This window comes from Melopsittacus undulatus, chromosome 1, assembly GCF_012275295.1.
Source record: "Melopsittacus undulatus isolate bMelUnd1 chromosome 1, bMelUnd1.mat.Z, whole genome shotgun sequence".
NCBI classification, from domain to species: Eukaryota; Metazoa; Chordata; class Aves; order Psittaciformes; family Psittaculidae; genus Melopsittacus; species Melopsittacus undulatus.
This window is the reverse complement of record NC_047527.1, coordinates 136,970,892-136,997,598: the sequence shown is the minus strand read 5'-3', so window position 1 is coordinate 136,997,598 and position 26,707 is coordinate 136,970,892. Positions and strand designations below refer to the sequence as shown.

The 26,707-nt window shown below is 35.9% G+C and overlaps 1 protein-coding gene across 1 annotated transcript in view; it reads right to left on the bottom strand.

Moving 5' to 3' along the window:
- Positions 1-26,707, bottom strand: part of TBC1D5 (TBC1 domain family member 5) — a 317,301-nt gene that overhangs the window by 179,953 nt on the left and 110,641 nt on the right. Inside the window, exon 4 of the mRNA XM_031044993.2 lies at positions 4,196-4,332. Coding sequence (XP_030900853.2) covers positions 4,196-4,295 — 100 coding nt within the window. The 5' untranslated portion in view covers positions 4,296-4,332. The remainder of the gene's footprint in view (positions 1-4,195; positions 4,333-26,707) is intronic.

The window sequence follows — 26,707 nt, the reverse complement described above, 5'->3', positions numbered from 1 at the left end:
GGATTAATTTCAGTCACACACTGCAGTAGTCATCTTTGTCCTTCCAGCCATATCAGCCTTTTCTGTCCTCACCACCAACTATTGCATTTAGACATGAAATATAACCCCATAAACTCTAAATCCAAAACACTTAGACCCATTAAAGGTTTCCCCTTTTCTTCTATTGAGAACAAAGAACACATTACATTTTTCTGTGTGAAATATGCTATTAAATAATAGCTTGTACACTAATTAAGGCAAATGTAATTGTGAGAACACACTGACATTGTTAAAGTAAATTACCCAATTCGTTAATAGTTCCATTTCAAGTGACCTTAATTGTATTAATTGTGATATTGAGCAAATTAAATTGAAGAGTATTAAATGCATTGTTCCAGTCTGTCCTTAGAGGATCAACTTTCTCATTACATCGATGGAATGGGAATACTACCTACTATGCTCTTCAAAACTTATGTCAGAATGTGCTGAATACTCTGAGTAAAAATTTCTGGCAGGTCAGAAACAGTTAACCTAGCTATCCTGTTTCAATGCGGTATAAACCTCAAGCATTTGGAAAAAAAACAGTCTGTCTGCTGCAATACACAGGGAGAAGGTAGAAGAACAAAGTTTCTGAAACACCTCTTCCTATATTCAGCGTTTATAAAGTCTCTGCTGGAGACAAAAAAATGTAAGATTCATTGGTTTCTCTCATAAAGATCCCTAATTCAGAGGGAATAATTCAAAAATAGTTAGAATGAAATGAACAATATCACAAAGATTCTCAGAACAGAAAATGCAGTAATATGCCATCAAGTTACTATAGTCAAAAGCAAACATAACAATGCACATATACATACATACATGTAAAATAAAATACAACCAAATCCAAAAGGTAGAATCCAAAATTAAAATTTCTTTTAAAGCAATAAAAATCTTCCATTTCACGTACTAGACTACTAAAGTGAGAATCCCTGCCACAAATGTCTTGCCAACTATTAAAAATGCTATTTAAAAAAGTATATATGAGTGCATATATGGAATGCACATGTTTTTGCCTTAAAAACAAATCAGACACAACGAAAAATCAACCATCGGAAAAAGACTGAAATACTGTCTTATCTGGTTGGTTTTGAATATTTTAAAGGGATAGAAAAAAAGATCCTGACTGTCGATTACTGAATATTTTAAACTTGCAAACAAGCACATTCTCATGACTCATCATAACTCAAGATTCAAAGTTCCTCAGTTGCACAAAATTTGGAGTGCTATGAACGCCCAGATCTTTTTTTCAAATGACACTTACCTCATCTGTAATGCTCTACTTTTATTTGTTCAGCTAGGTAATTGTCTCCTGCCTAGCATCTGCAACATTAATCCTCGCAGCTGTTCCTACTGAACCATGTCTTATTCTTCTCAGACCACTTCTCCAAAATTTCAATACTACTTTGAATTGTACATCTGCCCTCCACTGTGCCAACAGCCCTGTCCCAAATAAACCATGTATTGTCTCTACACCTTAATTGAGATTTTAATAAAAGCACTAAGCACTACTAGACTCAATCAAAAAAATTCTGGAATCCCATCAAATACATCCTTCCAAGCTGACGGCAAATGAACAAAAAGTAGTCTACGCACACAGTTTTCCAACAAGCTATACTTAACAGCAATTCATGTGTTTCTAAGATTTCTTTCATTTTATGAAAATGCCTTGTGAGAGAATTTCAAAACTCCAGCTGGACGTGACATCTCCTGGTTCTGCATCAAGTTTTGATATCAGTTGCATATACTAAAAATACAATACTTCACACAGATTAACAAATCTGACTAGTTTTATGATTAAAAATTTATTTTCAGCATCCTTACAGTGACATGCTTTATTTTTATTGCTTCATCTCAGTGAAGACTTCTAGCACTTTGCTTCCAAGGTAACGCTTAAAGCATTCAGCACAGCTTCAAAAAACAATTCAGATGTCCTGATATTCTACAACATTGCACAGAACATCTCCAACTGATGGACCACCTCTCCTCCATATTTCTATGAAACATGATGCAGAAGACTTTAAACACACGTTTGCACGAAGCTGATTCTTTATCATGCCTGAAACTTGAGGCTGAATTGAAAAACTTTGTCTTGAAATACTTTCATGAAGACAATGAGAGACAGACTTCAGACAAGAACAACTGCAGACTTTGATGTCCAAAGACCTAAAACCATCTAAGCATACACCTTATTTAAGATGAAGTATTAAAACTTCAGAGACTTATTTTGGATATACAAAGTTTCAAATTAAAATGCAGTATGTGTTTCACAGTAAAAAAACCTATGAAGATTAAATGGATGCTTTATATAAAATATTTACATAGATAGAACATAAAAAATGTACCATAGTTGGTAACCTTTATGACTTGGGGAACCATGTATTTACATATCTTTATCTTCGCATGTGCGTATGTGTGTGTTGTGTATATATTTTTAACAGTTGACAGCTGTTTTAGAGCATACAGAGATGCCAAGCTGAATGAGGGTCTTGATTACTTCAAGATTAGCTATCTAAAGTTTCTATTCATTTTAAGTGTTGTTAGTGCGAAGAGTCATTAGTCACTTCCTTGTCTCATAGAACATCAGCATACATTTACATTGTTAATGAACATTTGGGGTAAATGAATTAATGGCACTTTTAAACATCAATTCAATACTAATAACTTTGTATGTCATAGAAATCTTAAGGTTGGGATAAAAATGAGAAACCTTTTCAGTCAAGGTAACTAATCGCTTCTGGGCACAGGAAAAGATAAAATTAATTTACAGTATCTTTTTTTTTTTAACAGGGTAAAAAATCTTGTTTTTTTCGTAATGCAGAGTTGAAAGAATTACCAGTATTTTCTTAAGAAAAAAAAATCAGAAGAAATGCTTATACTTTTCTTGATTGGGGTAGACTAGAATCAAGCTACATTTCCTCTGGAAAATGGGTATTATTTTAGCTTATTGCAAAAGATTATTTTCAAGTTTCTAAAAATATGTACAAAAATGCATTTAGTTTATCAAACTAAAATGGCTTCATATCATTAAGATGTCAGAGGAGAAACACTGACCTAGAAAAGCTATTTCATTTAATCATCAGGTTTTAAAATATTTTCCCCTGGATGTTCATTCGCATTTTCTAACATTGAAAAGGCTTTATAAACCAATGAAGGAAAAAGGAAGAATTAGCTCAAAGGGACAATGAAGTTTTACCAATGTATTTTAAAGCAAAACATCGGCTTCGTATAAACTGAAGTAATAAACCTGACTAAGCAAAACCTGACATAGCTATTCTGGTAAGCACTAGTAAATGGAAGATTTATAGACAGATACACCCACACAGAGCAGTCGATCTGGGTGAGGGACTTAAGAAATGTGACAAAGTTGCTTCAACTCTGTAATTTAAAATAAATTTTTTATTTTGCCCTCCTGGTACATGTGTTCAATGACTGGAAAATTACAGGTAGTTAAGGTGCCACTGTGTATAACTGAGTACTTGAGGAATGTTTTCATGACAAGGATGAGCTTTCTCGTTAAGCTTATCACTTTCTTCGAACCAACTATACTGTCACTACTTGCAAATAAGTAGAAAAGACAAGCAACACAGACATGCATTGCATTATGCAAGCAGTTCGTTCTCACTGTTCATTAGTCTTCCAAATACTGCATTTAATTAATTTACTTTGGGTTACACAGTAATTTCTACCTTTAGAGCCTGTTCATTCTATCTCAGCTTCTGTTTTTAAAAAAATAAGGATATAGGTGCTGAGCCAAAAATAAAAAAAAAATTGGCCTTTTTATTTGCATGATCTCATCCAAAATAACACACTGAACTTTACTGCACAAAAATCGCCCAAAACATACACAGTGTAAGAGCCCATGTTTCAGAAACTAACATAAAATCATGCTGCATTTCAGTATTCTTATGCTGAAGTCAGTGTTTGGTTTATGATTAAAAAAGGATGACAGCGCATTAAACATTTGGCTAATGTTTCTGTCTGTAATTGAAAGTTGACTTTTCGTGGTTTTCATTAGTGTCAGTGTTCTGCACATACTCTGTGAAATGTTCTTTAAGTTGCCCTGTTCAAGATCATTGAGAGAATTAAACAAATTGGGACAGGTAGAGTTGTCATAACACATTTATATAAAGTTTCTAGGTATAAAGTAAAAAAAGTACAGACATACAAAACTCACCTTCCTCTGGCTTGTTCAAATAACTCTGCAAGGGATCAATGCCTATTTCTTGTTCCTCTGTTTGCAAAGGATGACTGGTTTCAGACACAGAATGATACATATTGGCAAGTAGTAAATTCCAACCGAAGGGTATTTATCTGGAGAAAAAAAACCAACAAATAACAAACATGTTAGTGTTTCTTAGCTATTTTTCAGTCACACAACTCAATAGCAAAAATGCTTAAAACCTTCCCTTATTTTCCAGGTGTAACATCACCATTAGCTGCCTATTTGCAGACAAATGGTGTCTCTATTTAAATGTTTTATTATTTGTAGTCCGAAAGAATTTTCATAGCACCTCCAACTATCACATTGCAAGTAAAAGTCCAAGAGTGGTTTTGACAGACTGTAAACTGGGGAAAGAGCTTCCTTATTTCCTTTTTCTAGCTTCCCCAACTCATCTCTTAGTCCGATTCCAAGGAGAACTGATACTAGCTCTTGCGGATAATGAAGATTATAAAGCAAAGCTAAGGTTACACCCATCATCATCACTCTTGTGGACTCAGGACCTACTATCCTAGAAAAGCTTCCTTTTAAGCACTTCTTTTTCAGAAATCATATGTCAAGTATATGATAACAGCAAGAGGGACACAAGCACATGTTAAAAGGGAGAATAAGATATTGCTGATTGGTATGATGCCTGGTTTTGGTTTTAATAAGATTTATATTAGCTTTCTGGAAAGATAATGTTAAGGAAGCATTTGAAGAAACATAAACAGCTAGCCAGTGATTACTTACAAAGAAGTTCTTCCAAAAATAAAGGGCAAAAGAAGAGAATGCATGAAAGCAAAGCACCAGGAAGTAGGTGACCCAGATTCATCATCACAAGCTGCTGAATGGCATTCACAAAACTAACAAATAAGTGAACAAAAACTATCTTAGAAGTTCACATGAGGAGTGTTGGAGGCTCATATTGGCTGCAAGGAGTAAGAGGATGCCAATAAAAGGGTGAAAAGCAGACAGTGTTATGGTCAGAGCAGTGAGAAGAAAAAACAACCTTTCCAGTGCATTAACAGCACAAGGGTACATTTGTCAAGACTGCATTTTGGTCACTGTACAGCAATTTATTAACTTGCAACACGAAAGAACTATGCCAGCCAAACAGGTTTGATTTGCCCAAGCACACTAAGTAGTCACCTCTGATTGCCATCTGAGTTTTAAATATCACTTACTCTAACTGCTGAGTTTACAAGTACTGTAACTTTTTAACTCCAATAAAATTATATTTAAAAATAAATATGCAAAGACAAACACACAAAGAGGTGTGCTTTCAGGACTGGTGAATTACCTATTCGGAAATCACTTCAGGTATGGTTTTCCTTTGGTTCTTACAAGGCATGGCATTGACCATATATGCTTTATACCTTTAGTTTACTGTCAATGAATGAAGGGGGACTCGGATTCCTAAAACCTTTCTGCTTTTATACATTATTCATCTGCTTCATTTCCTATAAAGTTATGTAAAAAAACCCAAACAACCGAACACCCCCAAACAAGCCCAAAACACTAAATAATAAACAAAGCTAGCTGGGCCACTGTTAGGCATCTCCTTCAAACCAATGCACTCAGACTGTTTCCAAAATGATGCTCTCTCAGCTGTGCCCCCTAAGGGTTTTGTCCTTTATCTGCCTTGGCACCTGTGTCAGTGTGATGCTGAAATGGATCACACCACTATCTCTTACTACTTTTAGACAGAAGAGAACATGTGAAGCTCTTGTGAACAAAGATCCAGTAACTGAGGGAAGGTAGGGCTACTCACTTTTGCAATGATACACCTTTATGTCAAATTAGTGCAATCACATGATAAAAACACACCACTAAACCAGAATTGCCTTGAACAACTCTTTGTACTAGCTCAACAAAATGTATTATGAACACAAGTACACATCATGTGTTTCCTATGTAATTTCTAAACCGTAATAATAAAAAATGCACAAATTGAAACTCCGAGAAATATTTGCTATCCACTTAAACATTTTAATGTAGTGTTATAGCTACAGAATAGAGGGACGTGTAGAACTACCTCATACCTTGAAAAAATAAATGAAACAGTTGAAAGAATTTACTTAATTCTTTCAATTAAAACAAAACACAAGAAACAACTTTGCAGAAAGATACATTTATAGTTTTCTCTTGCTGGAATTTTAGTTGCCACTCTTGTTCCCTTTGCTATATCACTGTAATTGTAAATTATTACAACGTAAATTCTAAATTTACAATTGTAAAACTCTGTAAGTGTTCCAAGCCAGATGGCGGCTTGGAACTAGATGATTTTTAAGGTCCCTTCCAACCCAAATCATTCTGTGGTTCTATGATTGCAATCACCTCTCTACTGACCTGTTGATTTTGTCTTCACAAAAATTACAAGTTTATTTTGAACTATGCTGCTAGAGTTTAACTTGTTATTTTGATGGTCCTTCAGACATTGCTACACAATCTGACCAAGGCACAATCCTGAGTGAATTTCAAACTGAGAACCAGGCACAAAATGACCGTACATTAAACCTTGTAGTTTTAGCAGCCACCACTCAGTTAAGACATAACATGCTTTAGACATATATTGTCCTATGTCCATAACACAGTATGAAATTAGCTCTAGTAAATTTGTTGTTCTGCATTCTCTGTTCTGTATCCACCTTCTCTTTTTTTGAATACTCCCCAAATACCATGCCTCTGCAACACATAATAGCCATAATTTACTTTACAGACAGAGCAGTTTTAAACAGCTGAATAGATTTACTTTTGATACTTGCAGAGTGATTTAATCAGTTACTTGTGTTTGTTTACGGATACATTTGATTAGTGTTAAAAAAAATCACTACCTATTAGTCTTGTCACTCCTCAGTCCAAGCAATTTTCTCTACAGTTTTATACTTAAGTTCTTTTCAGCTGTTTGAACAAAGAGAAAAGAGAACTATTAAACAATTATGATTACACTTGGGATCTTACTCTGAGACAGATTAATTCTTTATAGATTTGTGTTTGATTTGTAATGGCCTATAACATATTGTTCATATTAAATAAGATGCAATTTAAAAACATTCTTGATACGAAACAACAAAAATGTTATAAAAATCCAGAATTCAATTATTAGATTACAAGATTTGATGATACTGGCTATCTAGTTAAACCCTAACATCTCAGTCAGAGCTAACAATGATTATTTTATCTATTCCTACTTTTTTTTTTCCTCCAGAGATGAAGGGCTAAGAACCCCAAAGACCAGGCACCCTTTCCAGCACTGGGAGTTCAACTATTCTTTAATATATATGAAAAAATAATTAAGGCTGTGTATGAAACATTTATGTAGTTACGGGAATGAAAAGAGAAACTAATCCATCCATGAGCCCAAGGCAAAGACAGGCATATATACCTACTTGTCTGGCTACTCTCCTTAGGTACACAAACAGGGACAGTCCTCACGCCACTGAGAACAGCATTCAGGTGTGCTCCTCACTGACCAATGCATGTGGAGTGAATCCAGTCTGCTTTCCAGTGAAGGCATCTTATCAGTACATCTGTGACCTGTCAACCCAGGCTCTCAGTGCAGACACCAAAAAATTCTTTGGAAGACAGGCTTATGGACTATGTTTAAGATGTGAACAGTATTCATACTGTTTGGGCAAAATTAGAAAATATATTCAGTCTCACAAAGGATATATTGAAGGTGGAACTGAGAAGATTAAAAAGAATTAGGCAATTCTGAGCTTCTACAACATCCATTTCCCCTCTCTTCCCATTACCCAGTGGTGAAATGAGAGGACCTGCAGCCTTGAGAGGTACTTAGGACCAGGGCAGAATACCTGCACAAATTGCAGCACTTGTCCCAACCTTGTTGCCTAATAACTTCTTAACCCCAAACAATCAAGCAAAATACCAAAACATTGTATGCTTAAAGAAAGGAAAAGAAGAACTCACTACCTTTTGAGGAAGAAGCTGAACAATGTTGTTTAATTTTGGATGTGCTAAAAATAAAAACCAGCTTATATCCATACCAGCAAAGCTACCAGAATACGAGACTTCTGAAAACTATTGAAGTGTACCAAAGTATTTAAATAATACTTTGTGTCCATTCTACTAGACTGTATCATCCACCTTCTCCAAATTATCTCTGGCCCTTTATTTCATGCCATATAGCAAAGTTTACCATTTTAATTACTTAAATTGATGACAAGTAGAGGAAATACTTGTTTAGCTAAGTGATAAATTAGCTGCCCTGTAAAGTCAAATTGATTAAAATGACCTGACTAAAAGCAAATGTCTGATGTGGTAATGGTCTTATGAATGTTTTGTTAAGTTTGACAGCATCATGTTATGAGGGTTCACAACTCTGCCCCTCATTTACAGCTTATGAAGTAATCAAGCATGTTAGCACACAGAAATGAGGACTCTCCAGAATGTGAAAACATTTTAAAGTAGATAAGGAACTGAGTATTAGGAGAATAAACACACACTGTGTTTATTTAAAGCAATGAAGTATAGATGACTTGCAAATAATCTAGAAACAGTTCCAGATCCTGGGTTTTTTTTTTTCACTGGCCAAAATCTCCTGGGCCTTAAATTATTTCTCCTAAAGAAAATAAAAATAAAAAGAAAGAAAAAAAGTCACGTTTTCACTGAATAGAGGGTGAGCAGGAAGCTGTCCTGAGCATGACTTTTGGAACATGAAGACCATTTGATATGTTTCAAGCTGGATAATTTTAATGGGCATTTTTAAAATGTGGTTCCAATCTGTAATATTCACTGCTTTATTATTTGCTCTGGAAGTGATTCTTACTTAGGTCACAGAGAATACCTACCTGATAGCACTGAGTTCTTCACTTGAGCCCTTTACTACCACCACCTCCATTTACATACAGAAGACACAAGTGCTCTAAAAGTAAAAATAACCGAACAAAACCCCATCAAACCCAAACACCCGCTTCTTACCCTCCAATTTAAAACTAGCTAGTGTTTCTACTCAGCCACTTCCACAGGTTGCCACCACTCACTGAAGAAACATGCCTTGGGAGGGACACTTACTAACTCAGAAGTGCACAACTTGACAAACTTTGGATAGCATAAAACAAGTCTGTTTTCTTTTATAAAATGTATCAGATTATGTATCATTAAAATAGAATGATGCAAACATAAAAATGGACTGACATGGTAACATTAACATCAGCTGGGGTCCAGAAGAAAACAAACAAGATCATGCCACTGATGGACAGGTTAACAGCCAGAGTCTGATGATCATGAAATGCAATTAATTTTGTCTCATTTAATAACATTTCCTGCATTTTAACTTATGTCTCCCTGATCTTTAATACAAAACCAGTTACATTGGACTTTAAATAAGTTAATTAAGTATTAAAATCAATCATGTGAAAGTCTTAATATTTAATATTGTTAGATTGTATATCAAAGTGGTTTTATTATTTATTTACTCCAAACCTTTTCAGAATACTTCATGTGGCAACAGGGGGTCTGTATCTCACAAGATAAATGCATTTACAATGCCAAATAAATTATATATAAAAGCATTTGTCTTAATACATGTCATTCAATATTAAATATCACCCATTGGTACCACCCTGAAACCCTAATCCATTTTTACCAACCGCACATTTGTATTATTCAAATGTTGTCTATTAAATAGTTGTCTCAAGAGCCACAGCAAAGGAATACATACCTAAGAACAATTATCATAGGAGCTTTAAAGCACTGTCTACAGTTTTAACCCTACAACTTTCTTGTCTTACCAGTATTTAAACATGCAAAGTATTAATTTAGCACTGAATTAAAATGTCAGGGAGAAGAAACAACACAAGTAGCCTGGGACCATGACAATGTATTCTCTTGGTAATTCACATGATAGCTAAAAACTTTTCTGAAGTTAAAAAAAGGAAAAAAAAAACCCAAATAACCCCACCAAAACAAACCAACCCCAACATAAGAAAAAAACCCCACAAAACAAAACAACCAAATACAAAAGTAGAATAAAACTTCAATATACTTCATACTCTGTTAATATGGAAGATAGGAAATCTTCCACAAGTAAGTTACTTTCACACAATTTCACACAGTTGCTGGCCTACAGTTTTCCTGAGGTTATATGATTCTGTAAGGAACAGTAATTTGCCTATGGAGGAAAACTTTGAATAAAGCAGAGAGGATCAAAATCCTTATCTAATGTTGATCACTAAATTCTATACCCACAGGTCCCTACTAACCTTGTCAACAATATTTCCCAAGATCTAATGCTATGAAAAGTGAGATGTGACGTTTATGTGAAACATTTTCTGTCTTCTGCATTGAAAATGGTGACAACAGAAGTATAAACAGCATCAACCATCTTAAATTCACAGAACTACAGTTATGTATTCAGTGTGGTCTAATCACAAAAAAAACACCCAAGCCCCCCAAAATCCAACACAACAGCCAAAGCCAGCCTCAATTCTGCAGTTTGAAGTTTCTAAAAGAAACAAGTTCCAAACACTCAGCACAAAACTGTACTTATTTTTTAACGCAGCCTTATGTGACCGTTTCACGATGAGGCTATTAGAGGAACACAACTTTGATCTAACATTGATTTCAAACAAGAAATGCCAGCAAAACTAGAAAAGAACCAAAGTCAAAGGTTAAATGAAGCCCCTGCCCTGAACACCCCCTGCAGCCCCAGGATCTAGCTGCTTAGCAGCAGATGTGGAAATGGTATGTTGCTGTATTTTTACCACACTTACCTTCAACTGAAGTAGAGAAAGGTTCCTCATAGCCAAAACAACTTGATAACAACAACATGTGTAAATCTCCCATCATCTGATTCTGCAAAGGCTTGAGCTGCATTAGTGTAATCATCTTTAGATGACAAGAACCAGCTGCTGCAGCCCTTGAAGAGCAACAAGACCTACTAAAAGCCTAGAAACTATAACCTAAGACATAAGACTGAAAGAAAACAATGTTTTACTTTAATGAAAGGAAGATGTGAGAGAAGGAGAAGGGAAAATGCAGTAAAGTTTCCTATCTTTGCAGTACTTCAGATATGAAGCTACTCCCTTTTCTTGGAGTAACCTAGAGGTGGTGAAAGCCCTATTCATATTAAAATGATTCAAACAATTTCAAACCCACTAAATTAAAGAAATTCCTTGTTTATTTTATTTCAGAATATATTTTATCTACCTGGTTATGAAACAATTCAATATAGTTTAAAGCTTTGTCCTTCCAAAGATAGTTAAGAGATTAAAGTATTTTACTGCTGTTTAGGGTATGGAAATGAATGCTTTTAAGTATTTAAGAGTTTTACTTTCAGGAACACACAGGCTCCTTGCTATGCTACACACTTTATGTTTTAGTAATACATATGTAACTCAAAGGGCCAAAGAATGTCAAGACTGCAAGAAATCATCAAAACAGTGAACTGGAAGAAATGGCAGCTTAGCCTGCAGCCTTACCCAAAATGATAGTAACCAGCTTAGACACTAAAAGTATATTCAATGAAATAAGTTTCTAGGATATCACAGCTTTAAAGTAGTAAGCAATTAATATAGGATTCAGCCTTTATTCTTTCACTATTTTTAGAAAACAGTTTCCTACAGGGGTTGACAGAATTTGTATGGAAACACCAGCATGTTATGCATGCACAGAGGCATTTACATCAAGTATTTCTCTTCTGGTTTTCTCCTCTAGATATGCAGATGCTAAAGCAGCATGGTCTCATGCTGAGGTACAGAAAAAAACACTGGTGCAAGCCCCATTTGCTAAGGAAATAAGGATGATTTCAACAGGCACTTTAAAGGAGGAAAGATAGAATTTGTTTTGTATCTTACAAAGAGGTTTCTATACAACATGAAGCATAACCCATGTTCCCCTGTGTGATCCAATCCTGATGAGTGAATTCAAATGGGTATGACTGAGGAAGAAAACTGGGTGCAAGAAGAAGCAAAGACAAGGTGCCATCTGAAGCCTAATTCAGCGCAGTACAATGAATACAAATTGCAAGTATTTCCCACTAACTTCTGCCAACAGGAGCAATGGCTTGAGTATGTCTAAAAGCCATACTCAGAGGGAAAAAGATTCAGACTAGAGCTACCCCTGGTAAAAAAATATGCTGAAGATTCCCATGAATGCTCCCTCTTGCACCAGAATGCTCAGTCTGAAGACATACACTATGTAAGGCACAGTGTTCATGTCATGTACTGTCGGCTCACATTGCTTGTCTTCAGCCTTGCCTCCTCAAGCAAAGGAAACTCCTAAGACTTGGAAACACATGATACAGATGAAACCTGCTAACCCTCACAGGTAGTTGACTGCGTGAAGCATTTTATAGCAAAATACCACTATTGCTATGAGTAACATTTTACTCAGGTTATTTTTTTTTTCCAGTAGGAACATACCAATGTATCCCATGTTACTAAAAAGAGGATAAGGCAGGTTCTTCTGCAGACAGTGAACTCTGTGCTCAGCACATCCTGCTACATCTGTTTTGTTTCTGGTGTTCAGGAACTTTCAGTACTAAATCCTGCCAAGGTTATTAATATTATAAATGGGAGAAAATTATAGTGCAATATTCATCCTTCTTTAATAATTACAGTGTTACTTGTTACAATTCAGAATCATAGAATAGTTCAGGTTGGAAGGAACCTTAGAGATCACCCAGCTCCAACCCCCTACCATGGGCAGGGACACCTTCCACTAGACCAGGTGGCTCCAAGCCCTGTCCAACATGGCCTTGAACACTGTCAGGGATGGGGCAGCCACAGCTTCTCTGTGCAACCTGTGCCAGCGCCTCAGCATCCTCACAGTAAATAACTTCTTCCTTACAGCCAACCTAAACCTACCCTCTTTCAGTTTAAAGCCATTGCCCCTTGTCCTGTCATTACATGCCTTTGTAAAAACTTATTTTCCTATCCCTTCCCTCCCTCATTTTTTCCATTAAAACTTTTAAGCAGCTGCATGAAATGTTCTGTGCTTTCCTGTACATGCACATCAAACTGTCAAGAGAACAAGTGGTCTTGCTGAAGTCTTCAGACACAGAGAAGCTAGGCAGGCACGGTCACTGTAGCACAATGGTTTCTATAATGCACTGCTACTTAGAGGCATTTAATCCTCCCAAAATATTTTCTGAGCAGTCCCTGCTCCTTGCCAGACCATGTAAAACATAGACATAGAAGGCACTAGTACAAACAGCATGGTACATCAACCACACACTGGCTATACTGCCTCAAAACCTGAAATAGATCCAGGTCTTAAACAGCAAGCAGGAAGCAGTACTTCACAAGATTATAGAGGAACAAAAGTCTGGCTATAAAAAAATATACATTTAACTCTGCAGAACTTCAAAAATGTACCATAAAATTTACAGTGAGAATTGAGAATCCATAGCACATTAATTCAGAAATCAGGATAACATGAAGTGTTTTAAAATGGGAAATAGTAATAAAAGTGAGCTGCAATTTATGAGTTAAAAGGGCTTTTTGGTGTGGCAGTAAATTTGTCTTACCAGAAACATCTGTCACCAACAAGTTCTATTTTCTTTACTTTAAAGCCCTCGGTTTATTTCGCTTTAGAAGTGGTTTAGCACACAGTATGCAGCAAGAAGCAAAGGCCTGTTTTTTCATGGCATTCCTAGACAACACGTAAGTAGTAGAGCAAGATCTTAGGCTAGACCAGGAGCAGTTGTCTAAGGGGGATCAGTTCCCCTGAGAATAGTATATGCTCTTCTGCTCTGGGGAATGAGAACGGAATAGGCAGATTCTCTAAAGATATTTTAATAGGCAAAACAATAGAATTATGGCTCCTAAATACATTAGGCTTAGCTGAGTGCTCTCTCTAATGCACCAACCATAAGGACATGACTGAATCTCCCACTGTTGTCAAAATACCAAGTTTTGTCGTATGTAACCAACAAAAAAGAATTGGAATTTCCTCAAAACAGTGAACAGACTTGAAGAACTGCACTTGAGCAACAGCTGTCATTATACTTTATAGGAAGCTTGCAATACCTTTGAGGCTAAGCTTCTAAGCCCATTTTATTAAAAAAATATAACAGATGTAAACAAGACATGGTTAGAAAGCTCCTTGATTAAATTTTCCTATTGTTTTTAGAAAGCCTTTGCAGGCAGGTTTTTTGCCTGTGTTTGATGGACCAGTATGACTTTTTAAAGAATATTTAACATACAAATCACGAAAGCATTACTATTCTAAATCCTCCTGGACAAAAGAGCTGTTTCCACAACTCTTCTTCTTTTTTTTTTTTTATTTCTCTGCTCTAATTCTGATCAATTTTATTATTTTCTTTCTCTCCAAACCCAAGAAATACCATGAAATTTGTGAAAATGCAGCTTTCAGGGTTTGTGCTGCTGCAGACTCTATGGTCTCAAACTAGTCACATGTGAAAGCTTAGAAAAATGTTCTTTTGCTATGTTGTTGGATTTCTGGTAATAGCTGAGGCAGAGAACTGGCCTAGTTCAGGCAGAGAAGCGACCTAACAGCAGCCAGGTTATGGTCCACTTAGCGCATTAAGAAGATGAGAATTTTAAATGGGATGCAGAAGTAAATGGAAAGAAACCAAGCACACAGAATATAGGTGTGATCTGCTCCCACTTTTCTTTCTTACCTAATAGTAAGGCTGTGCATCTTGAGGCACCTAAAATTAGCAGTTACTTTTGAAATTTTGGTCTGTCATATATTATTCATCTAGCTTTCTCTCCTAAAAGGAAGACATAAGATGGCAGTAGCAGATGTTCTTAGCTTCCTGATGGAAAATGAGGAAAGAGCTGACCGAGCGGACAGATCTTTCTTCAAAGGCGAGGTGACAGACACTGCCTAGCTGAGATGACTATTCTCTGTCAAACACATATTGTAATTCCACCTGTTGCCAGGAAGGCTTGAAGCTTAAGGATTTCTCAAGCAGGCATCAGATCCTCTGCCTACTCATCCAAACTCCTGTGCCTGGGAAGTTCTTGTTCTTTGCTGTGAAAAAAACAACCAGGGAAATCCTGCTCTGTTTTACCAGCCACATTTATAAGCAAGCTACTGAATACAACAAGCCCAGATAACTCTTAACATTATTCGCCATTTTTGGATTAGAGGTTTTGACAGCATCTTATCAGAAATGCAAGCCAAACCACTAAAGATTACTGAAATTACATGCTTTAGAAAGACAGAAAATCACTCCTTCACTATGCTACTACAAGTCCTCTTTCTTTATCCTAAAGAACCCCACATGAGACTCCCCTCACCCATTCAAATAACTGAACACAGTATTTTTAACACAAAAATTCATTTCTAAAAAAATTTCATCTAGTACATCTATACAAAGTATGCTGGAAAGAATATTTCCTCACCTCCTTTAAATTCTAGGTTGCCTCTGTATTTAGTGTTCTTTCACTGAACAGAAACACTGTTTCACTGGTGACAGAAACACCAGATGAAGAAAGCAGTCTCACCTTCCAAAGACATACACACAGTTTGGCTTTTAAAAGACAACATAGAGGACTAAAGAACACTCTAACCAAAACTGTTGGTATTCTTTTTCTCAAAGCCAGCAGAAATTATAATGAGAAATGTGCAAGAAAGAACAGGTTTTGGTTTTGCTGGGTTGTTTCATTCATGATCGAAGTACCATTTGAACGCCAAGCTCCTTAGTCCACAGATAAAATGCTTTAAGACCTTACCCATACCCCAACATTACATGTTAAACTTTGAAACTTATTATTTCCAACAAATGGTTCCTTTCACAGATATGTGCCATGCTGTCAAAACTCTTCTTCTGATTCATACTATCAAGGGTCTTAAAAGACACCATCTGAAACAACTGTACTGGTTTTCATACCCATCAACAGTCTTGGTGCAAATCGATGTGTGAATACTTCTCAATCATAAATACGGCAATTATTTAACTTACGACCAGTTTTCCGAGTGAAAGGCACATATAGTCTGTCGTAACCATGCCAAGACTCACACCTGTATGTCACTTCTGCACAACTTAAAATCCATTTAGTAATTTTGATTCTAGTTTATATTTAGATAGTCCTCTGTATGCCATATGCATATGCAATCTACTACATCAATCAAAACAGCTCAATGTTTATATGATTGATACACAAATAAATGTACTTTACCTAGAGGTCAAAACAAGTTCTGTAAGAGCACTGTATATTCTCCTGCTTTTAGCTACCTCCTACAGCCATGAAGTATAAAAACTTAACAAGGTGCAAAATAACAAACTGAACCATCATTATCAAGTTTCTTTGGTTCACACTAACAATGCTATAATTATAATCAAGAATACACTTCACTTTTAACTCTGTTTTTACTGTATCATTCTACCTTGTGGCCCATGGTGACCTATATCAGTTTAATTACAAAATATGGTCATAGGGAGGAAAAGGTAAAAAAAATAAGAAAAAAGAATCAATTCTGCTATTCTGAGATCACATGTGTAAGAACTGAGGTATGGATTTTGGCTTTTTAAGACAGTGCTTTTTGCCCTTTTGCAGCCACATAATAGTCTGGGGGGATCACCAGTGGATAAATTAGGGTTTCACTGCCAAAGTCTGAATTGTTTCTTAACAAGGCTATGAATCACCATAGCTCTGACTGGACAGAACAGTGAGACTTTCAAAACTGGACTTTCAACACATTAAGTACAATAGGCAGGATTTTTCAGAAACATTTTAGAAATGCTGAGAAATAAGGTAGGTTGAAATTCATACATATCACTGTTAGTCTCATGTAAAGAGAGCTGCAACACAAATACACTGAAAAAGTTGTGAATACTCATCTACACAGGGTAGGAAAAAAGACTGCTGATATGTTGATGATCCACTTTTGTGTTTATTTCTTTTTTTACTGGACAGCAACTTTCTTCCTTTCACAGTCACTAGACAATATTAGGCCTAGAAGCACAGAAGTCTTCAAAAGAGCCCTATGATTTAGTCTTTCTTCAAATGTGACTGAGAAAATAAACGTACATAGCTGAAATAAAAAAGGTATGGGCACATTATATATATGACAACTGAAGCACTGTGCAATGTAAATGCGTGAAAAATAATTTCTGAACTTGTCTTGAGAGACCACAGGAGTCTGAATTCTGGCTTCTCTAGAACTTGCACTGATTTTATCAGGTTGGATAGGCAGCCTCAGTGCTCTAATGTACTTGTACAAAGGCCACTGCTCTAGATTCATGACAAGTTCTGACCTTGAGACATTGAAATTTTATTTGCTCATCTGATTCCTCTATGTGATTATTTTAGAAACCTCTCAGTATTCCAGTCTTACGCCTATTTCCACTAAAGTTGGGAATGTAATATAAGCATACTGCACATTACTGCAACTTGTAGGTATTCAGTTAGTAAAGGGGACAGCTGCACTTGTCCACATCACCTTCATCTCTGAAAAATAATTGCTTGATACCAGACGCTGTGTAATGACTATTGAAATATGCAAATAAAATATTCAAAGGGTCCTCACTAATTTTATGACAACAAAGTCCAGAGCTCTGATATTCCAAATAACCCTAATTCTTATTTTCTTAATAATACACACATGCAATGAAACACGGAGTAAAATCTTAGCTTTCTTTACAAGAAAACAGGATTTATTTGAGTTGGAAATCTAAATGTCAGCCCTGAACATTATAAAATTATACAGAATAAGGAGGAAAGAGGGCTGATAGTGCATATAAATATAACAGTGTATTAGGCTGCATTTAATTACCAGTTCAAACAACAACCTGATCTAACCTTTGACAAGTAAAATAAATGTTCTGAATAATTTAACCAAAGCAAACATTTGCTGTTAAATGCTGGCTAATTATAGTAAGAGTTGTACTGAGAGCAGGAAAAAACCCAAAAGAGATGGTAATTTATACACTTCTGCAATTGCTACAGCTATTCCTTGAAACCCTTGAATTTTTTTTCCATGCGGGATAGCTATTAAGTATCTACTTCAAGAAAAGAAATCTGTCTATGTGTAAGGGAAGAAGCACTGTATTAAGGATAACTATCCTTGGTTTACAAGCACTGAAAAAATAATCTATATACTGAGAGTAAGGTAACATCAGTTTCAAGTATATCCACCTTTTCTATTGTTGGTTTTCTGATATGAAAGGTCTCTGTACTGCTCCATATCACACTGGAAAATAAGAAAGGGTAGAATAAAGATTGTTTTCCAAAGTGTCAACTCAATGTCACACAAAAGCCTCATTACAGGACAGGGAGCAAAATTCACTCATGTCCAATGCGCTTCTGAAGAGCAATAAACAAATTTTAATTCTTTACCTAAGTACTAGATCAACAGTTAAGTGACATAAATAAATCAGTGTTCTTTAAAAATACCCTCCCAAATTATTTAATGATGAAATAATTCCACCACTATGACCTTTTAAGAGATATTATCTATAGCCAGATATACTCTCCACATGAAGTACTGAGGCTGTTTCAAAAGGAAGCTTAAGATCTCAGAGAAAATAAAATACGTGACAAGGACAAACATTTAAAGTCAGAATGCTTCCAGCATCAGAAACTGAAACCATGAGAAAAAATATGCCTTCCAGTTGTAGGCTATTTTTAAAGAAATGAATAGCTTTTGCTGTCTTTGGGCCAAGAGTTTCACTTATTTATGCAATGAAAAGTTAGCAGATCATCAGCTGTCTATCTGCATGCACAGTAACTATGGTTCAGAAGAATCAGAAGACCATGAAAATTTCACGGACAAGCAATGTATGGTAAAAGAAAGAAGCCTATAAACCCCTAATCCTGAATATATATTAATATTTAAGGCTTTATATAATCTGCAAAGTAAAAAGTGAAAACCATTAGAAATATTAAAACTGACTGAAAGTATGCTCCTCTCTTTTCCCAAAAGTCATTTGTGTGCAGATAAGTTCTGGCCACAAGTTTCTAAGACAAACATATTATTTTTAAGTTACCTTTTATATTTTCATAAATATTTAAACTCTCCCTGAAATTTTAAATATGTTTATAGAGACACGAATGCTAACATTCTTTGCTTCTTCTAATGAAAAAATATGAATTAAACTATTTCTTCCACACTGAGGAACAATTTTTAAAAGAAACATAATAAATTGGCAAAAAAACCACCACAAATTGTCTACTTGATAACAGATTTTCTAGCGTATGGTGTAAACCAAATATTGGAAAATTGAATACGAAGGTCATTACTATTCTTGTTCCATAGCTCAGGATAAAGTCTTTAAGCAAACAAAGTAGTGAAGAATTTGACAAGATCTATGCCTGACACTGGAGAAAGTCAAGTACAGAATTAATTTTACACTGTATCTACTGCTTCACGCCAACTGGACAGTGAAATGCACTGATTTTTTTATGCTGAGGCATCCAAAAGAACATATTTAACTGTATTTGGACAGGACAGGGAGAAATCTTAGGCAGTCATTGGTAAATGCAACGTATCAACTCTTCCTGCTATTATACTGCACACAAAATTTTGGCATTAAGTACAAAACTGGAGCAGATCATCTCTAGGGTTGTTATGCTTTCTGTGTTCTGCACTTGAAATGTTACCAGGTTCAGTAAAGTGAATTATGGCAATAGGAAATACCTTTACTTTTCTTTGAATTAAAAGGTAGCAAGAAATAAAACCATCCCCCTAATTCTAATTTTATCTTCTCTGAGCTACATTTTAGGTAAAGAATGAGATTAACAAACCAGTTATAGGTTGCACGGGGTGATGTGAAGACTGCTGCTTGATGGGGAGCTTGCACTCAGTGCTAGCCACTCATCAGTACCAATTACACTTTCCTGTTACTCCTAATTTTCCAAACTCTTGTGTACTTTAAGTACACAAATTGAACATGAAATAGAATACAATATTTTAAATTTAAATAATTAAATCCGATAGAAACACTGTTAGAAACGCTAGCGTGATAAATGCTAATATACTAAAAAACACCCCCAAAACTCTCTTGGTCATAGCTGGAAGGAATATGTATTGTTCCTGAATACCATCTGAGGCATCAGTCTGATATAGCAGGTGGTGTACCTGGAAGGGTGATTATAACCAAACAATTTAGTTACACACGTACATGTACATAGGCTAAACTAGCTAATATCTTCACCAAGTGTGGCCCACCTGGGGGACAATTCTTCTGGGTCCAAAAGGTATTTTCAAACAGACCATAAAAGAAGAATAACACAATACAGAAACTAGACAAGCTTCTCCCCTGACTTTCTGCATGAAATTTTAACACTTAAAACCATAAGAACTAAAGATCAAGTTCGCCCTTGGATCCACATTTTTTGTGCAATAGGTTATCAAGAAACCTGAATTGGCAATAACATAAAAAGTAGAACAGCTAAACCAACAGAAATCATAGCAGAACTATGACTGTGAGGTTCTTCTTGAACCAATCCAACGTTTCACCCTGGTCAGTCTCTTGTTAGAAGCAACAATTAATTTAGTCTGCACTGGAAGTTTCCTACATATTTTAGTCTGCACATACTTGTCAAGTCTTCCTGAAGAGAATTCACTTTCGTGCAGAATGGCTTTGTGATGTGGATTAGCCTCCACAAGGGATCTAAATTGACAATAATGAATTCATTTTATATAGTAGGCTAGACTTAAATGAGAAGTGAAAGGCCAGTGCCAGCAGAGTTCAGTGATCAGCCACTGTTGTTCTCTATATAATTTACTGGTTGAGTTTAATAATTACAGCATTGCTTTGACAATCTGTAGATGCAGCATACTGCAAGGAGAGGAAGAGCAAATGCTTCTTGTGTTAATAGAAGAATTGAATTTTTTATTTAAATGCAGACCCACATAAACTGCAGATGGAGTATTTATAACGAACAGCTAAGAACAATGACACTGGTTTAAACTAAAATTAATTTATATCACTCAAATCCGGAAAAACATAATTTCAAGCCTTGATCTTATTAGGATACTTAATGTAATCTTATTAGAATATGAGCTTCTATATATCAAAGTGTTTTATACATTGCAAATATATTTTAAAGAGCTCCAATAAACATTACTGAACAATTCACTACTGATCTCCAAACCTAGTTTCACAGGGGCAGATTATTGGATCTGTAACTAATACAGCAGGAGAGGCAATGCCTTCACACAGGCAATATTCTTGCTGCTATACAGCACAGGCTGTCACATGAGTGTTAAGTAAGTTTCTAGGACTTTCTCATCTCTTAGCTGCCTGAGATTTAGCACAGAGCATCATGCTTTCCAAAAGGACAGAGTACCTAAAGCTTCAGCGGAAGCAAATGGGGATCACAGATATTTAAAATTTCAGAAAATCAGGCCTGGTGCCATATACCAGGAAAACGCTGCCAGAAATGTCACTCACAGAATCCATGCCTGCCACTCCACAGAGATTCATATATGCTTAATGATGGCTAGCAAGTACAGAGAGCAGACCTAGCTAAGGAAAAACAACAGAAAACTAGGCAGCAGGCATGCGATGAGCACTCTGTCTGCACTCATATCCCCACTGGCAAAGTAAAAGTAAAATAGTTAAGAAACTGGTAAGGTTGATGCCAAAAATGTAAATGTTTCTAAGGACTATAGCAGACCTTAAGAGATAGTTTTTAATCTCATTTGAAACAGTTTCAATACTTCAACATTAATGTATGCACATATATATTAATGAAGCAGACATGTGAATCCCCCCGATGTCGATGTCTGTGAAGCATCTTAGCTCTTACTTCCTTCACCATCAGTCGTGTGTAAGTAACATACTGTGGCAACATATGAATAGTTCATAGCTCCAGCAATGAATGAATGAATGAACAGTGACCTAAACGCAAGCAGCAATTAAGGTTTCTGTTTCTTTACCCATCAGCTATTGCACATACAGCAAACAAGTGTGTTTTTCTGACATGCACACTTGTCTGTTAATAAGTTAAGGAACTATTTCAGTCAAAAGCCTTTACGTTTTTCCCCTACACGCTTCGTTTCTTGCTACATGCATTGGAGTTTTACTCTGATAGAGATGTTGATGACAAGCCAAAGAAACGGAGAGATGCTGCCAGGGATTAAGGTAAAGAACACTACAATACTCTGCAGAAGGACAAAGGGTCTTCTGGTGTTTCCCTGTACTTGGAAATCTTAAGCGCAACCTTTCTGAAAAGCACAATGAGAGCTTCCAGGTAGCACTTTTATTTGATTTTAGTAAACAGTCATACATCCTGTGCAAGACTTCCATGTACCACAGTAAAGAATCAGCAAAACTTCCAACATTTTGAACAGCAACAAGCTTGAAATGATTCCAATATGCTGGGGTTTGTTTATTTCCTGGTTGTTGTTTTTTTTTTTCTGAGGAGGGTGTGTTGGATCTTTTATTGGGTTTTTTTTTGTTGTTCAGTTTGCATTTTTCATATGTTATGGGGGAAGAAGAGAAGAGCAACAAAAACCACACAAAGAGGCATGCCTGCTCTTTTTCATAGGCTCAGTTCAAAATAATTATACTAATAATCTACTGAACATTATCAATACAGTAGTCATGTGTTCAGAGATAAATTACATTATAATTCACTGCAGTGAAACTAAATTCCAGTTGCAGAATTTTGTTACAGGAATCATCTGTAAGAGTAATCACTGGCCTTGAAGAGACCAGCAGGTACAATTTTATGTAAAAGTAGTTAAAAAAAAATTTTCCATCTGTAACCAGAACAACTGACACAATCATTATCTGCCAAAGAAAACTCTACATACATTTCTCAAACCTTTATCTCAGTTTAGAACCTGGATCCATTTTCTCTATTATCTATACTATATGGCCCAAAATTCTCAGCCCCTGTTATTCTGGCAAAAAGTGATCTCTGCAAAAATAAACTGAAGAAAATTTAGACAACCCAGACCAAAGAAAAGAAACAGATCCTAGGAGCTGTTAGTATATTAAATGAGCATTACACTAATGCATTTGTCTTTGTAGAAGGCAGAGAAAAACAGAAAGCTATCTCCTTGAGATAAGTAGATTTTTTTCTTCTATATTTAGCTTTTTATATACAACAGTGTAGTTTTATTTTATTCTTTTTTAATCAAATAATCAATGTGGATAATTGGTCAAGTGAACTAAGAGTCTACTAAAAGTGCAAAGCGGATGGCTGGCTCCTGTATGCTTGAAGTCTGCATCATGCTGTTTTGTGATTTTTAAAGCCAAAATTTGTCGAGAACTTGTATTCAATAACTAATGTTTAATACTTTAATAAACTCTTTACATTACACAGTGTCTGCTACAGAAATGAGCAACCCTCATCATTCAATATTGAGATCAGCTCTGTCCCTATGCTTATTTATTATACATTACTATATAGGTAGAATACTACAGTTGCAGGATAGATGATGCTACTCCTTTTGCTACAAGAGAATTTTAATATAAGGGGAAACAAGAAGAGAAGAGGTTGCAAGATCTTACCTTTCAGAACATAAAATTAAGTCTTTCACAAATTAAGATAATCATTATCAGAAAACAATTGTTACGAGCAATAATTTAATTTCCCTGAACTCAAACCCTATAACATTTGGCTAACACTGAAGAAACTGGAAAGTTAAATGATTCATAAACTGCCAAAGAGCAGTTTGGGTGGAAAAAGAATTCGTTCTCAGTGTCAGAAGCAAAAGTAACAAAACAGTAAAATGAAAACTCTTATTTTAAAATGCAGGTAACATTGACAAAGATTTGATTGAGAACTAATGTAAAACTGGGCTAAGAAAAGGCTAGCTGATTTGCCTGACAACAGCAGAACAATTTTGAAACTGTAGATTCAGCTGGTCCCTACCGCTACTTCACCAAAGCACATGAGGGGATATACCTGTGAAAAAGAGGAAAAAATCTGGCAAAGCCATGGAAAGAAATAGTGAGTTAATTTTAAATCATAATAGGTGAACTTCTCCAGTGTGTGTAATACCCTCCTAGACATACAAGAGCTGCTCTGCAGCACCATTTTCTGGATGCCTGGAATCAGATTATCAGTTTTGCTGTAGGTTTACAAGGCTTTAAGGTAACTTTAGACTCCTTCCCACTTTCTCTCCTTGCCCTCCCCAGATATTAACCTGACCTTAATGCTTGAAAATTATATACATCAAAAATTTAAAATCATGTAGCAGAGAACATAGGAAAGCCACCAATTCAGATTTTAACTTTCATAAATAATGATCTATTCTTATTCTTCTTCATTTTAGGACTTTATTGTATGTATTCACATATTATTTTTCAAACTTGCCAGAGCTGAGAGGTTCAATGGACACTGACAGACCATTGAAGGGGATGAGGTTTTTTCATAGCCAACAGAGCTGTAGACCAATTTTGGACATTATTTGGCAAGTGTTACTGTACTAAGGAAGCAATTTTTCCAGGTTCACATGCACCAAGTGCAGTGTGCATTACAGAGCTCTTCAAAAAGCAGCATTAATATAAAACTGAATGTATCTTGTTCATGTAATTACCTACTTAATTCAACATGCCTAAAGACATTCACATACAACTAAAAAGGTAAAAACTCACAGAAAGCAAAAACTCTACTGTATGACGCTCTTGGATAGCTTATGCTAACATTTCTTTTGTAAACTCACATCCAGGAACATTATTCAAAGAAAGATACTCACGCATCACATACCCATAAGGCTTGAGAATCTCACATTGCTATCTACAAAAATTATGAAAAAGTAATCAGAAATTTCATGGACAGTGTACAAACTTATTAATATGATCTGTTTTAATAGGTGCCAGCAAAAACATCTTATTAGTTCTACAATTAAATGATTCAGGAACCATCCACACTATCTGCCTTTTAACAGTTCCAATCAGTAGCAGATCTAGGTGTAATCAACAGCAGCAGGGGGCTTTAGGAAGCAAAACAAAACAAAAACAGTAGGGATCTTTACTAGTTTACAGTAATTGATACAAGGAGATGTTGTATGTTACTGCAAGTTAGCCCAAGATACTGAAAAGCTACATGAAAATTCCCTATTACCTACAACTCCCATTTCAATATAGCAACAGCGATACAATAAGCTTTTATAAAATGGAGTATTTAAAGTTTACTGAATTCCTTCCTGCTCTAGAAGATCTTCTTTATCTCTTCTTTTGCCCCCCTCCATTTTACATTTTTTGTAACAAGATCAATATTTGGGTTACCATATACTCAGCACCCATGGATGTCACCCCTTAAATTTGTGAGTGGGCTGCACGAGTGATATAAAGCCCCTCTTCTGTAGGAGTTGAGCACATGGTCTGAACAGCACTTTTAGCCCCTGCTATGCATGGTAGCGAAACTATGTTTCCCATATGTTAGTGCTGACAGGCTGACTGATATAAATTCAACTCAAAGAAACTTACACACGAGTTATTTTTACGCTTTTTAATCCTTTTTTCCTCTATTAACAGTGTCCCAGATATAAGAAAGGAATACATTAAAGAGAAATTGGTAAGTGGTGCAATAATTTATGCACCCTTTGAGTGCTAGGACATCTGCATAAAACGAGGCCATCGCCTTTTTGATGTCAAGGATCTTGGGATAGTTCCAAATTGTAAGTATTTAAATCCTAAGCTTTTAAATTCCCATTGATTTTAACACAAGCGTGAAGAGATAAGCATCCAAGTATGTTTTTGGATCTGCCCTTGCTACCAGCTCTGAAAAAGATTGCATCTAGTCACAGCCAGGCAGCACTCATAAAGGACAACCCGTGAGCATCTTACAGTGAAAGCCCATGCTGTCACATCTGTAACATTCCTGACCTTACTAATTTAAAGCAAGTTTGCATAAAAAGAGCAATCACTCTTTTGGACTAAGGCACAAGCAAAGCCAAAGAAATCACACACTCCTACCACCCCATTTCCTCCGTAGAACCAGAGAAATCAGCAAGCAGTCTACAGGTTCCTTTCTTGGTGGCCACGGAAAGACACATGAAGTTCAAGATGATTTATTAAATGACCACTAAATGAGTATCAGAAAGTCTTAGAGTTGAGCTTGAGCCATGGTAGCCTCTTAAAGAGCAGACGTTTGAAATTACATAAATACATCTAATTATCTACTTACCATATGGATGTTATTCTTTTTAATATTTTAATAAGCCTTGCAGCAAAGCTGACATCTTTAGGACACAGCTTAACCAGAAATACAAGAGCAGAACACACTGTTGTCAAGCCACTATGGAAAAAGCATCAAGTGGAACCATCACCATGCTTTAGTAGGAGTACAGCAATTCACTCCTAGAAGCTGCCAATGGTGGATAAAACAACACCTATTTAACACCTGTCCTCAAAAGAGGACATTTTCCACAGATACTGCTTGTCATTGAGGGGAAGGGTACCTGCTGAGCCAGCTAAGATGCACTTACACAAGCACAATAAACTCCAGAATCAAAATGCGACTTTCTTGCACCCATGAGTGAAGAGAAGCAGTTGTAAGTAGAGATAAAGAGGGGGATGTTACACCAAATGCTAGATTAGAACAGGTAACTGTCAAGGACTGCTGGTGTGGCATGTTCATGGGCAGT